This window comes from Atractosteus spatula, chromosome 4, assembly GCF_055471065.1.
Source record: "Atractosteus spatula isolate fAtrSpa1 chromosome 4, fAtrSpa1.hap1, whole genome shotgun sequence".
In the NCBI taxonomy this organism is placed as follows: Eukaryota; Metazoa; Chordata; class Actinopteri; order Semionotiformes; family Lepisosteidae; genus Atractosteus; species Atractosteus spatula.
Window position 1 is genome coordinate 12,855,408 of NC_142709.1, and position 13,031 is coordinate 12,868,438.

Here is a 13,031-nt window from a genome sequence, read left to right on the forward strand (position 1 = left end):
ATAGATCTAAGCTACATCAAGATCACCAGCGTCCCCTTTTTTCATAAATTCTTGTCATACACGGGCAAACTAAAACGTGGCTCGCGAAGTTTTCAGGGCAGATCTTTTAACAGGTCTGATCTGTAAATGTTTCGTTTTGACTAATAGGCTTAAACAGCCTTTTACAGAGCTCGGTTTGTATGGGGGGGAATTACCTATTGCTGTTTTCGCTCCTTTAAGATCTGTCCTCGTTATTGTTCCAGCTCCAGAGTGTGGGATACAAGTACCGTGGACGGGAGAGAAAAGCCGGTGGTGGTGGTGGTGGTGTTGGGGCGGGGAGGGGGGGGGTTGGTGGACTGGCTGCGCGTCCATTCGCGGTATAATGAGCTCTTTTGAATCCCCGGGGTTTGCTTCCATTCAGATAGGAAAGGGGAGGGGAGGGATTGTAGCTAATCGATCAGCCCCCTCAAAGCTGTTGCGCCGTCAATGTGGGAAACACAGCCCCTGTCAGTCGCAATTATGCAAAACCAACTCCTCTGTGATCAATAGGCCTATCCGCTAATGTCTCTGCTGAATAGCTCGCGGCCCCCCTCTCTTTTTTTTTGATGACACTTTTCTTGTTGGCATTTTGCCTTTAAGGCAGGCAGTGCCTACTTCCCCTCTTCGCAGTTTGTAGTTCGCCTTGCGGTTTCGTAAACTGTTTGGGGTTTCGCAAAAATCAAGATGAGAAATAGGGTAGGAGCGTCTCTACAGGGCCCACAAAAACAGCTTTTTTGGGGGGAAAAAAAGAAGAAAAATAACACGCATTACCCTCCCTTTTGGTCTGTTCCCTCGCGTACGCTGGGGTCTGTATGCAGTTCAGCTGCCCGATTCAACATAGAGACTGTGTGACGACGTGCAGGTGAACATTGCTCCCTCACGTTCGGATGTATTTGACTAACACGTGGGCGCAGTCGTATTCAAGTCTGCTCCCTCTGGGGGTAGTCTAGTGGGTTGGAAATGTTTCTGTCCTGACCACCTAAAAGTGACCGAGCAGCGCCTCACCGCTCTCTGAGTCACACCAAAGTCTTCGCCCGCGTTAGCCCAGGCGTTCCCCCCCTCTCTCCCCCCCGCTTATCTCGGGTTTAAATTTCGTTTCTGCACGACGTGAAACTCCCGTGACGCCCCCACCACTTCTCTGGCTGTTCCGGCTTCAGTCTGTGGCTGCCGAGTCTCATCTCTTTTAAAATGGCGCGGACAGTCTGTCTCCGATACGCCGGAGCCTGTCTGCGTGGGAGAGAGAGGGAGACGGAAAGAGGCTGTGAGCGCGCGTCTGAGAGAGAGAGAGTGAGTGAGAGAGAGAGAGCAGGAGAGTTGCTTTGTAGAAGGACGGACACTGGCCATTTTATCCACCCCCCTAGCCTGTGCTCCGATGTCAAATTATGTGTTTCCTGCGGACAAAGGCTGCCGCGACGCCAGTGTTCAGCAAGTCCCGGAGCCCCTGGAACCCATTCTGTTCTATCGTGTCTGCGTTCCTATCAACAAGCTCACCAGAGCCGATTCCGCTCATCTCTTAACCTTTACTTTTTAAAGTGCGTCGAAGCTGTGGCTTCGCCGAGTGTTGCTCCAGAAACAGGTCATGTGGTGTTGTGAAGAGTTGATCTTCCGAGCCTGAAGCTCTGCAGCAGCAGCAGCAGCGGCAGGCTACTTGCGTTTTAGGGCATAAATAATAGTTTTGCGAGATATGTCAGAGAATCGATGCCGAACTGTTGAAGACGGTTTAAAGGAATCTCCAGACTGCCATTCTGCGAGTCTGGTGTTATTAACCCTATAATTTGTTTCATGTGAATTGTTTTTTAATTTTGATTTATGGAGATCATTAAGCATAACGCATAAATCAACGTAACGAGGTGAATATCCTTACGGAGGTTCCCAGAATAACGTCGCCACCGCCAGAGTTACACGAAAACATCAGCGAAGTCATAAAAAGCCCTCAGCTAATTGCTTGGTTTTCGGAAGAAAAAAAAAACATTTTTCACCCCTTGCTTGTTGTCAGAGCTTCGAGCGCTTGAGGTGTGAAGTGAACGGATACTATGAGGGTCTGCGGGTTTGCGTGCGGGCGTCTGTTTGACAAGTCGAGCCCGGTTCTCAATCCGCACGGAACTGGAGGAGCCAGGGGGCTGGCGGACTCCGCGCTATCAAAACGATCTGGATGGGGCTGTGTGCGCCGACTGTTCACGGGACAGCGGTGTGGTACAGAGGTTGACCCCCTTTAAGAGCAACTTCGAAATCTAGCACGACAACACGGTTGTATTATAATCGAGGCCAGAAAATATCCGTGGGAGAGAGGGCGGCTGAGGGAATATTTTTTTTTTATACCGTATTATGTTCGCCCACTGTAACTGCTTTGTTCTTGATTGGAAATTAGGATAATAGCCCAAAATTAAAATGCAGCACGCTGAGCATAGTCCCGTTGTTTGTAATATCGGAAGGAGAGCGACAGCACGGAGAGAGGTTGTGTATAGCGGCTTTCGCCCCTTTGTTCCCGCGTGGTTTAGACGCGCAGTTCTGCGCCTTGCTCGCTCTGGAGTTTGTCAGGTTGTCTTTCACAGGCGCTTTTAATACGGAGCGCCGCCCTTCACGATCCTCGAGAGACCAGATTGTTCAAAGCCACCACCGGCAGCCAGTGTGGCGGTGGGTGCGCTTTCCCCTGTGACGGTGCTCTACGGGATCACAGCGAAATGGGAAAATGTAATTAATTTTTTTCCCCTTGTGCTGCATTAGTGCTGTGCATTGTACATGATATATTCTGCAGGATAGGTGGTGGGCTGGTAGGTTTTTTGCTCTGCTGCAGATTTCGTTCGGTATTATATGTGTAGAACCCCCCCCCCCCCCGATTTAAATCCGGATTTTCGTCCTCTCCCTGTGTGTCTGATAAAGCTGTGTTCAAAGGCCATAAAGACCGTAACCTTCACGAGTCCGATGTCAGGCATTGAAGCAGTCGAATACAAAGCTCAGTCGCTCTAGCTGTAATCAAAAAGCTATTTAAAGGTTCTGGTAACGATCTACGCGTTCGGCCATTTTGCTGAAAGGTTTCGAATTAGCCTAATGCTTAAGTTCTCCCCCTCCTCGTGGGTTACCTGTTTTTGTTGGCCTTAATTGATTTTTAAGGGAAATTGAAGTTGCTGACGCAAGAGGGTTTAGGCGTCTAGATGCTTTGATCGGTCTCAGCTTGTAACTCCAGCAAACAGCCTTTGGGTACGGTTTCAGTAGCTGGTGTACCCTTGTCCCGGCTGAAAGTACCGGCTATCTGCCCGTCTGAGCGTCGAGCTCTTACCAAGGGTCTCTCTGAACAGGTTGAGCTCTAAGCGGCGCGGCTGGTAGGTGAGCATTTACGTACTTAACGATGCAGTGTGATTTGAAAGTGTCGTGAGAGGCATTGTTTATCGCTATTAGCAGGCAGCTCCAGTCATCCACGGCTAGATCCGGATTTTTCACGAAACAGGCTAAAAGTGCTTTATCCCACTGCAGGCTTTTTTTTTTAATTTTTGGCATATCGTCCTTATTTCACCTATTAATAACTAAATACGCCAGTTTCAACACGTTATAGCCTTGAGCCCACTCTGCTGTGTTTCTAAAGCCGGGTTAAGTCTTTTTTTTTTCTCGGGTATATGCATAAATTAAAACTGCCATCCTGCAGCTTTAAGAGACTGGGAGCGCTAGATACAGCTGGCAATCTGCCAGAGACAGAAAGCGAGAGGGCGCCAAAACGGAGCTCCCGAGCTGATACAGCTGACTTCTCTCGCCCGCTTCCCCCCCCCCCCCCGCTCCTGTTAAGAGGAATTCTCACATCGCGGGTGCCAAGCTCCGCACCTTGGGAGCCGACCGGGCGGCTGATTAAAACTGTGTACAGAACTGGCACCCCCTCCGCTGACGAGATAACCCCCACAAGAACTGATTGTTAGTGCCCTCAGTCCTGATGAATATCATTCACGGCGTGTTGACCTTGCCCTGTGCGATTAGGAGTGGATATAGTAGCCTGTAAGAGTAACGTTAACTCTTTCGGAGTTTTCGATCTACGGTTACAATTCTCGGCGCCTTTCCTGGAAGAGGCAGTGTAGAGCCAGTCCGGTTGCTACAAGCTTGCAGCTGCCTGGTTATAATTATGCAATTAATCACGTCTGTAATACATATAATTATAATGTAGTTCCATATTTCTGTGCATCCTTTAATTGGACTAATTCCAAAGTGCCACATCAATTTGTCAATTTTAGATGTTCTGCGCAGATTCGGTGTTTTTAAGCGTTTCTGTACGCGTGTGGTAGGTGGTCTTATTAAACTATATTCCCTTCACGAGGAACAGGTTCTGGGGGCTGGTTACCTGAGCGTGTTTTGCGTGCGGTTTTATGGTTCTTTGATGCAACGCAAGTCCACTGCCCTCGGATGGTTACAGCAGCCTAGCATCGAATTAGGTGATGGGGGGAAAAGAGGGTTTAACGATTATTGTGCATCTGTATAACGACAGCGTCCCGGAGTCGCAGCGTTATAAATCGATCGTAAAACCGAATGCCTCGGCGTGAGATTGCAGTTGTGGGATGACTTGCCTGTAAATTAATAAACGTGTCTGTACACACAACGCGTGGAGTTATGCCTGAGGTCTGCTCGCTCCCTGCCGCACCCCACCCGCGCTCAAATCCCAGTGGGGAGGCGAGAACTAAGGCTTGGGTGGAAGGGGGGTGTCGCGAACGCTCACACAGTGAGTTATCAGCTGCCTGCGACGGCGGGGGTTTAAGTCCAGAGCTTGCAGGGAAATGAAACAGAAGCTGCACACACGCACCGTGCCACATTTCAGAAAATTACCGTTCCCGGAGCTCTCCCCCCCTCTTCTCTATTATTTTTTTCCCCTCCTCTAGAGATTTATGACACTGTTGCCTCCGCTGATCAAGAGAGATAGAGGTCGGCGAGCTGCAGTCTGCCGCTGGTTGCAGGAAAATTATCAGTGGCGCCGCTGTTTGTACAACAGACCTCCACTTTGAAACAGTTCAGACGAAGTTCATCGGGGCGATAAACTTGTAACTAACTACAAAGATGAGGAAGCGAAATGAAAATTCAGTCAGCTTGCTGTGGGGTACTCACAATATATCAGCTCTGCGCTAAGCATATACTTATTACTCGTGCTTCAGCCTTAAACGCGTTGAATTTATAGTTGAACAGTCTTGTTAATTAATCGTCCATTTTTTGTGACGTAGGACAGCACCGAGTCTATCAACACATCTATATCGACGCCACCAGAAACCAAAAGCGAAAACTAATAATTTCCCCCACTTAAATCTTACTTTTTTCATATCACCACTGTTTTTTGGGTTAAAAGTTAAAACACGCATGTGAATGTTGGTCAAAATATTTGAAAGCACCCTTATTATTCCGTATTTACAATACTTTCCTTGTTACAAAACAACGGGGTGTTGAGGAGTGACACTAGACATCGGTGTTCTCGGGCTTAAGTTGCATTCGAATTTTTTAGACGCAGTTTTAGGTATTCTGTTTTTGATTACCTTTTAAAGTGTTGTGAAACCCTTCCAACACTTTTACGAGTTGAAACGGCGATGTCGTGAAATTTCATTTATCGTTTCATTTAACGTTGGTTTTGATTGTCCTGGTGGGGGGGGGGGGGTGTTCTGCAAGCGGCTCGTCGCGCCTAGCCGAGGAACCCACCGCTTGGTATAATTAAAAAGTGATTATATTCTGGTTTCACCCAAACAGAGGTTTCCACGCTAAGCGCTGCCGACTGTTAGTCGCAGTGCCAAACGTTCGTGATGAAGAGCCATTTAATTTGTTTGTTGAACAAACTATTTTTAGCCCAGTGGAAGGGTGCGGACCGGCTGCGCCGAGTTCCGCACAGTTGTGTACACACCGCCTCGGCTGCGTTCAAAGGTGCGCGGCGTGGCGCTTCCCGTCAGGGATACACCTGAGTGTTATTGCGTGTCTCGGTTATAGCTTCAGGAAACTATAAATCTGTTTGAAAGAATTTAAAGCACGAGGAAGGGTAAACCATGCGTAAATAAAGCTGCCACCGAGCTCGTGGCGCGTGAGAGCGGCGGCGTCGCGGCTGAGGCGGGGTTCCGTCTGAAGGTCCTGTCAGCTGAACGAGTTAAGGTGCAATGTAGGTCAGTAAGCTTTTTTTAGAGAAACGTGTGGTTGTCTAGTGGGATATCCAAGTACATCGTTTCCGATATGCCCGAAGATGCAGAGTCGAATTTGGGCAATATGTAATATGAGGGAGATGGTGTGTGTGTGTGTGTGGGGGGGGGGGTTATTAATTATTATAATCGCTTATGTATCGTTGTTGATGGCGAGACATGTATAAGGATCAAAGGCAAGCAAGTACTTCAATCTAATACCGGTTTTGGTGAGGGGTATCTCTCGATGAATTGAGCACCGCCTCCGCTTACTGCTCTTCGACCAGTCCCGCGTCTCCCCCGCCATATATTAATTACAGCCATTAAGCTCTGTTTCCACAGAGCAGGTTTAGTTCTCGTACCCCAGGTGTTGGAGTACAATTGAAACGGTGTAAAAAAAAAAAAAAAAGACGGTATCTGGGGCAGTGCCTCAACGCTATTGCGCCTGTTCGGACGCAGCCCTTGTGCGGGCTGAAGCCGGGAGGGACGCCTCCTCGCCTCGAGCCTGCTTTAATAAGGCAGCCCGCGCCCCGCGCGTCAAGGCGATGATTAATGGAACGTCCGCTCCAAATGAGGCGTCAGCTGGAAGTGGAGGAGCGGAGCCCGGGTGTCCGTGCCTCTGCTATGCTGAGCAGTGATGTCCGGAGTGTGTCGGATTCATCTCATCTCGCTGTTCCATTCCCACGCATTTTTATTATTGTCTGGCACCTGAACGACACCACGTCTCACGTGCCATACCCCGTTAATCGTTCAAAAGCTCGCGTGGCCTTAAAAGAATGAATCCAGAGTTACCGAGCGCGTTTTTTTTTGTAGCCATAACCGTGTCAGAGACTTAGCCGGCTGGTTTGGAAACTGCAGCTAGTTTTGGTTCCAACGTTCGTTTTTCAGTATAGTTTAGATCCACTGTTTAGGGTTCGGTTCGGTAGCTGCCAGTGCAAAGTGAGCTGGGTGTTCTTCGTTTTTCTTGAACCCCTTGCTGTTCTTGGGATTGCTTTAAAAGCAGTGAGGCTGAAGACCAGCAAGTTGCATTGGCAGCAGCCGATTATAAGATCTGAAAAAAAGGGTTATCTACCATGAAGTGCAAATTTTTTTTAAAAAAATGTAGCCTGTCTTATTCAGGTAAAAATAAAGACAGTCACCTGTACTTTAAAAGCTAAAATTGGTAGGGGGGGGGGGGGGTTGAGTTACGTGAGCAAATGTCGTGCCCAAAGTGCAAAGTATTACAAGTGCTGTAAAATCATTTACAGTACATGCACACTTACGCCAGAGAGAACACAGCATTGTCAAGAGCATACTATATATGGCCCAACCTAAAAATGGATTGGCAGGTGTCAGAATCTTGGCCCGCTCCAGATGATGGTTTTAATGGGTGAGGTTGTGACCCCATAATGACACATGGAGATAAGTAGGCTGCAGCCCGTGTTAGTTCCATCTTCTGGCACGCTAAAAACACGCTCATTGAAATGGGTAAGTGCTAAAACCTCTCTCTGAGCCATATTCCACACCCCCTCTCTTTCTGTCGCTCAGCTCTTCTCGTTGGTGCAGAGATGGATGAAACGGAGGGAGGTTTAATTTGCTTTGGGTGCGCAGAAGAGGAAGGGACATCTCTGGTGACCCCCGACCCCTTTGAGTTTGTTGCTTCACGATAGGGTACCTCCCTGGCGTTGAAGTGCCAGCTGTGCGTGGTGCTGCCCACGGGCGCAGCACCGCTGATGAGTCTGAAGCAGGCGGCTGTATCCTCAGTCTGGGCAGCGAAACTCACGGATTGTGTCGGACTCTTTTTTTTTTTTTTACAGGAGCCAACCTCGGAATAAAATCGACCGCACTTGAGGGGACATTATGCTCTCCGCAACACCCCTGTATGGAACAATTCACAACTGGGTGAGCAATGAGAGGGTCCGCATGTGTGGAATTAATGAAGAAAGGTTAGTGAGCCGTCTCCCTCCCTGTCCCCTGTCTCCTGTCCCCTCCTGTATTCCTCTGTACTTCTGCTTCTCCACTGTCTGTGTACGTCCGTGTGTTCCTTGCTCTGCTTTTTAAAAATTATTCAAAAGACAAACGCACGACAAAAAGAAATCCTTGAGGTGAACTCTATAGCTGTTGAGAGTGCAATGTCACTAGCCTAGCTATCGATACATTGAAGACTGTATTCTCCGTAGTATGCAGTACAGCGCAGTGCAACATAACTTGACCCTTCCATTACAGGATTTTGCTGCAACCAGCTTCTTAATGAGTTAATTGATAATTGGAAATCAATATAGCAATTAAGGAGCTAGCTGCCTCAAAGTGCTATATTGAAGTGGACTGGAGGGCTGGCAAGTTAAAGAGTTCAGTTACAGTGGCACAGTTCTCAAGTACGAGAGGATGCCTTCTAGATGTAGGAATGTGCTTTTTTCCTCCATGTCATCTGTGAAGTGTCTGTTAAACTGTTCATGTGTAGCATGCCAGGGTGCTGCCGGTTGGGTTGGGTTCTGGATCCAGGAGTACACCACGTGCTATACAGATCACACTGAATGTGGTTTTTGCAGTTGGTCAGCTTGTGTAATAAAATCTGATCTTGAAGTCCAAGATTATTAACTTTAATATGAACAGAACGTTGGGAGAAGCTTGTGCCTCCAAGCACAGCTTCACACAGAAAGTCCCTGAGGGCGCAGGAAGAGAAATGTTCTTTTTTTTCCCCCCACAGAAACGGGAAGAGAAGAGTTAAATTAGTCTGTCTGGGTGCAGACCCTCATTCAGAACGGGACACGGTGACCCGTGATCACTGCAGCAATGCTTTCTCATGGAGACACGATTTCTTTAAGGCTGCTGTGCTACTGTTAAGGAACCGATAAACATTTGCTTCAGTATTCACTCAGTCTCTTACTCTTTGCACAATTCTTAATATAGCTTTAATATGAAATGGGACTGAACCTGAACAGGCCTCCCTGTTTTGCATTGCCGTCTGCTGGCTGTCTGGAGTCGATGGGTCTCTTTTCCTGGAAGCTCGTTTGATACCGCACCAGGGTGCAGACTTGACAAAGCCCCCCTGAGTAATCGGGGGGGGGGGCTGGCCTGAGAGGAACTGGACACCGAGAGCCGCTGTAGTTCTTGCTTCTGCCCTGATTGTTGTGCAACACCCGGGGTGGTGTGGCTGAACTTTGTCCTTTGTCCTCCCTGCGCTGGGATCCATTGACGGATACCAGGGAGCGGGAGAGCAGCGCCTCAGCCGAGCGCAGGTTTTCCAGAGCCCTCACCTGTGATTTGCCGCAGCGAGGCGGAATTAAAACGCTGAAACTGAGCAGGCCTGCAGTATGCCCGGACTCGTCGCCTGCTAAATTGCCAGCGGTAGTGAAGAAAGGACAAAGGGTGACCTTACTAGGAGGACATGGTGTGGGTGGGCGAATACAATAGCAGTTTCTCTGGCCACGCAGTCCCCTCCCGCCTGTCGCTCGGCCCGGCCTCCGTCGGGGTGTGGAGGACTCCCAGGCAAGGCGCCGCGGCAGCGACCGGTTTGCGGACGGAGGAGAGCGAGGGCCCAATCCCCTCCGGGCTGGGGCAGCGCGTGAGCCGGAGCCCTCACGAAGATGGGAACGTCTCCAGGAGCAGGAGATTAATGGACCCGCGGCCTGCGCAATAAAAGTGGCATGCCGGGATTTAAAGCCGCCAGTGGCGGCAGCAGAACAGCTTTCCAGAACAGGCACATCTTTTCCCACAAGGACTGCGTTCCTTGTTTTTCCACCTCGCGCTGCCCCCCCCCCCACACACACACACTCACTCACTCACTCACTCACTTAAACCGACAATGACAACCAATCAGATAATAGCCTCTGGTGGTTCGAAATCCTCTGCAGTTTTATGACAGAGACTTTACAAATTCCCCAGTTTGGCTCGGCATGTGGAGGCACGGTGGCTGGAGCCTGTAAAGTTCAGTGCTTTGTGAATCCCGTCTTTTTACAGCGCTTCACTCTTGGAGCCGAGCCTGTCTGTTGGAGCCGTAGGAGAGGAAATGCCTGGATTCAAAAAGATTTTTCTGCTCGGTTAGCATGCAGAGGCGGCGTACAGCTCTATGCAGGATCAGTTGCTGCCTCTTTTTTTTTTTTTTGATCTGCTTTCGCTTTGTGGGTCAGCGCTCGAGCTGTCGGATTAACCCCTTAAACAGCCAAATCTGCCGCATCCCTGGGCAAAAATCCTTCCCAGGAGGGGCTGGGGCCGTCCTAGCGGCGTTCAGGCGCGGCCAGCGCAGCGAGGTCGGTCAGCTTGTCTCGAGAGTCGCGGGGTATTCCGCCCGCCGCAGAGCAAGCTTCAGAAGCCCCAAGCTGATGGGCTGGGACTGGTGCTTGTGGGGAAAGGGAAATTCTGTAGACGTGTTTAAAACCTGACGAGCTCACGAATCCCAGTGGGGTTCCCCCCCCCCCCCCCCCCGAGATAGATGCATCGTGTTTTGAGAAAGCAATGGAGCTGATGTATTTATCTCCTGGAGTGCCGCCTTTACCCCTGTCTTCCCATGCATTCAGATAGGTGGCTGTGATCCTGCATGGTGTCCTTTACAGAGTCTTCCCAAAAACAATAGGCCCAAAAAATCAGACCCGCTGTGGCTCATTCAGCTGACTTAACCTTTGAATAGTTCTAAAACCCCGACATGGGTGGGAAGTTTGCTCGAGTCTGCTGGGGTATTTTCTACAATGTGGTGCCTATTGAGCACAACTTGTGACTGCCTTCTCGTGTTCTCAGGTAGTTTCTGTTATTTAATTTCCCAGGCAAAACGGACCCTAGAACTAAGATGCCGCCCTCAATAGTGCAGTGTTGCTTTTTTTTCCTTGTAAACGCACGTTCTCCTTGGCTAGTTAGGCACAGATAACGTTATCTGCTCTGGCTTTGCAACTCCACAAGTAAGGTGATCTCATAAGCCTGCACTCTTCCCCCCCCCCCCCCCCCCGATTCGTTTTAATATCCAGCAGCTGGGGTGTTCTGATGAGGGATGTAGCATTCACAGTGCTCAGTATTCCAGACAGACAATTATATGACAGATGATTTGCTGCAATGCCTTACCCTGTAACCATTCGGAGGAAGTCATTAAATTTTTATCCAGTAGGAGTGACGACTTTGCAAAAAAAAATCTAATCGTAAAATCTTGCCTTCGTTAAAATGCTCTTAAATAGGTAGTGGTTAAACGCCCCCTCTCACCCTTCCTCCGAATACAGCAAAAATTCGTTTTGATTCAAGGGGGCCTCTCTAATGCTTTGTAGGGAGGGATCACCCCCCCTCCCTCCGAACCCCAAATGACACGTGAAGATTTGAAGCATATAATCTTCTCCCTCGCTGGCACGCTGAATGCGGAGGGTCAAGGAGACCACGGAGGAGAAGTGTTATTGAGGCTGGGGAACGCTTCTCCTCCACAATGAGAGGCTCACCTCCGGGGGGGGGGCGGGGGGGTGGGAACAGCAGGCCGATCCACAGCACTCCAGCGCAGAGGGAGGAGGGGGCGTGCAGTGGGGGTTTGATGCCAGAGAGCCCGACGGTAGCCGTGCCCTGCTGACCTTATTTGTGAGAGGGGGCGGAGGGTGAACGCAGCCCCTCTCTGGTTTGGTGGTGTGGATACCACGGTCTGCTTCCTGTCCACCCATCCTGCAGCGGTAGCGCTGCTATCTAAAGATAAGGCTGGGTCTGCATTATTGAAATCCTGGGCCCGTAAACACATCAATAAGAGAAGCATCATATAGCAGCCTAACGACGGCTCCTATTATGTCATTTCCCAGCCGTGGGCTGAAAGGCAGCGCTAGGTGATTGCATCTGGCTCTTGTGTGTAATGATGAAAATTTCCTTCTGGCAGATGACAGCCATTTTAGCCCCAGGATTATGAGATCTGCTGCCGAGGTATTTCTTATCAGTGCATTCATTCTGTGATAACAAGTCCCAGTGCACGGCCCTGGAGAGGCGCAGATGTGATGTTCCCGCACTGGAGTGCTGCAACCAGTCAGGGAAAATGGAGTGATCGTGTTATGTAGCAGCGAGCACGTCGCGGTGCCCAGGCGCTCGGTGTTTCTGCGCGTACGGTGCCGGGGCGGAGTGATGTGAGCAGTTCCTTGTATGAAATTACAAGGGTTTTTTTTGTTTTTTTTTTAGTGCTTTCAAAGGGTAGGGGATGTTGGGGGCAGAGCTCTGTCATCTCTGCTTGGAGCAAACGCGTTGGAGACCGCAGCAAGATCGCAGGGTAGTCTGAGAACTCCAAACGGCGAGCTCTTCAGATTTTCTTTTAGTGTGAAATCTGACGTAAATGAACATTTGAATGGTGCAGTCTGTAGTGCACGCACACACTCGATTCTACGCCAACTGGCCTGTCAGGCCCCTTTTCTTTGGGACTGAAAGACTTTTCGGTTTGGGGGTCAGAAGCAGGCCTTCGTTTTGGGAAATGATATCTGTGAAGTAGAAGCTCTGAAAGGTGCGTCTGTACCTGACCAGACGGTACTGGATGTTCTGATGCATTATGTGACATTACGTATTGCACCCACATGTGTGCTTTCAATGGCAACATGATTTATTGATACTAAATAAGATATTCAGATGTCCATTTGTACAGGCATGATAATTCCGTCTCTGGCCTTGAGGTAGTGTTAATGAACATAATTAAAACAATATTAGAAGAATAATTTTGATTAAATTCTGTTACTAGAAGTAATGTGGATGGGTGGATTTGATTATGAAACGCAACAGGCCATCAGGACATTTTTAATCTTCCTGGCGGTGTTTTGCACGACCCGAGCCACAGATTCAGCTTTATGATTCTCGCCTCTGAACGCAGATTTTACTGTTTGCAGGAAAGTCCCTGTAGCTGATGGGGAACCCCAGAAAAATAGGTTGGAATTAAGAGAAGAGAATCACATTACACCCAGCATGGTAAGAACTTTAATTTTA

General features: G+C 49.2%; 1 protein-coding gene across 3 annotated transcripts in view; it reads left to right on the forward strand.

Moving 5' to 3' along the window:
• The window catches only part of bcor (BCL6 corepressor), a 61,084-nt gene that overhangs the window by 12,839 nt on the left and 35,214 nt on the right, over positions 1–13,031 (forward strand). For all 3 annotated transcript variants that reach the window (XM_088913247.1, XM_088913249.1, XM_088913248.1), the window contains exons 2-3: positions 7,934–8,062; positions 12,935–13,013. In XM_088913247.1, coding sequence (XP_088769373.1) covers positions 7,977–8,062; positions 12,935–13,013 — 165 coding nt within the window. In that variant the 5' untranslated portion in view covers positions 7,934–7,976. The remainder of the gene's footprint in view (positions 1–7,933; positions 8,063–12,934; positions 13,014–13,031) is intronic.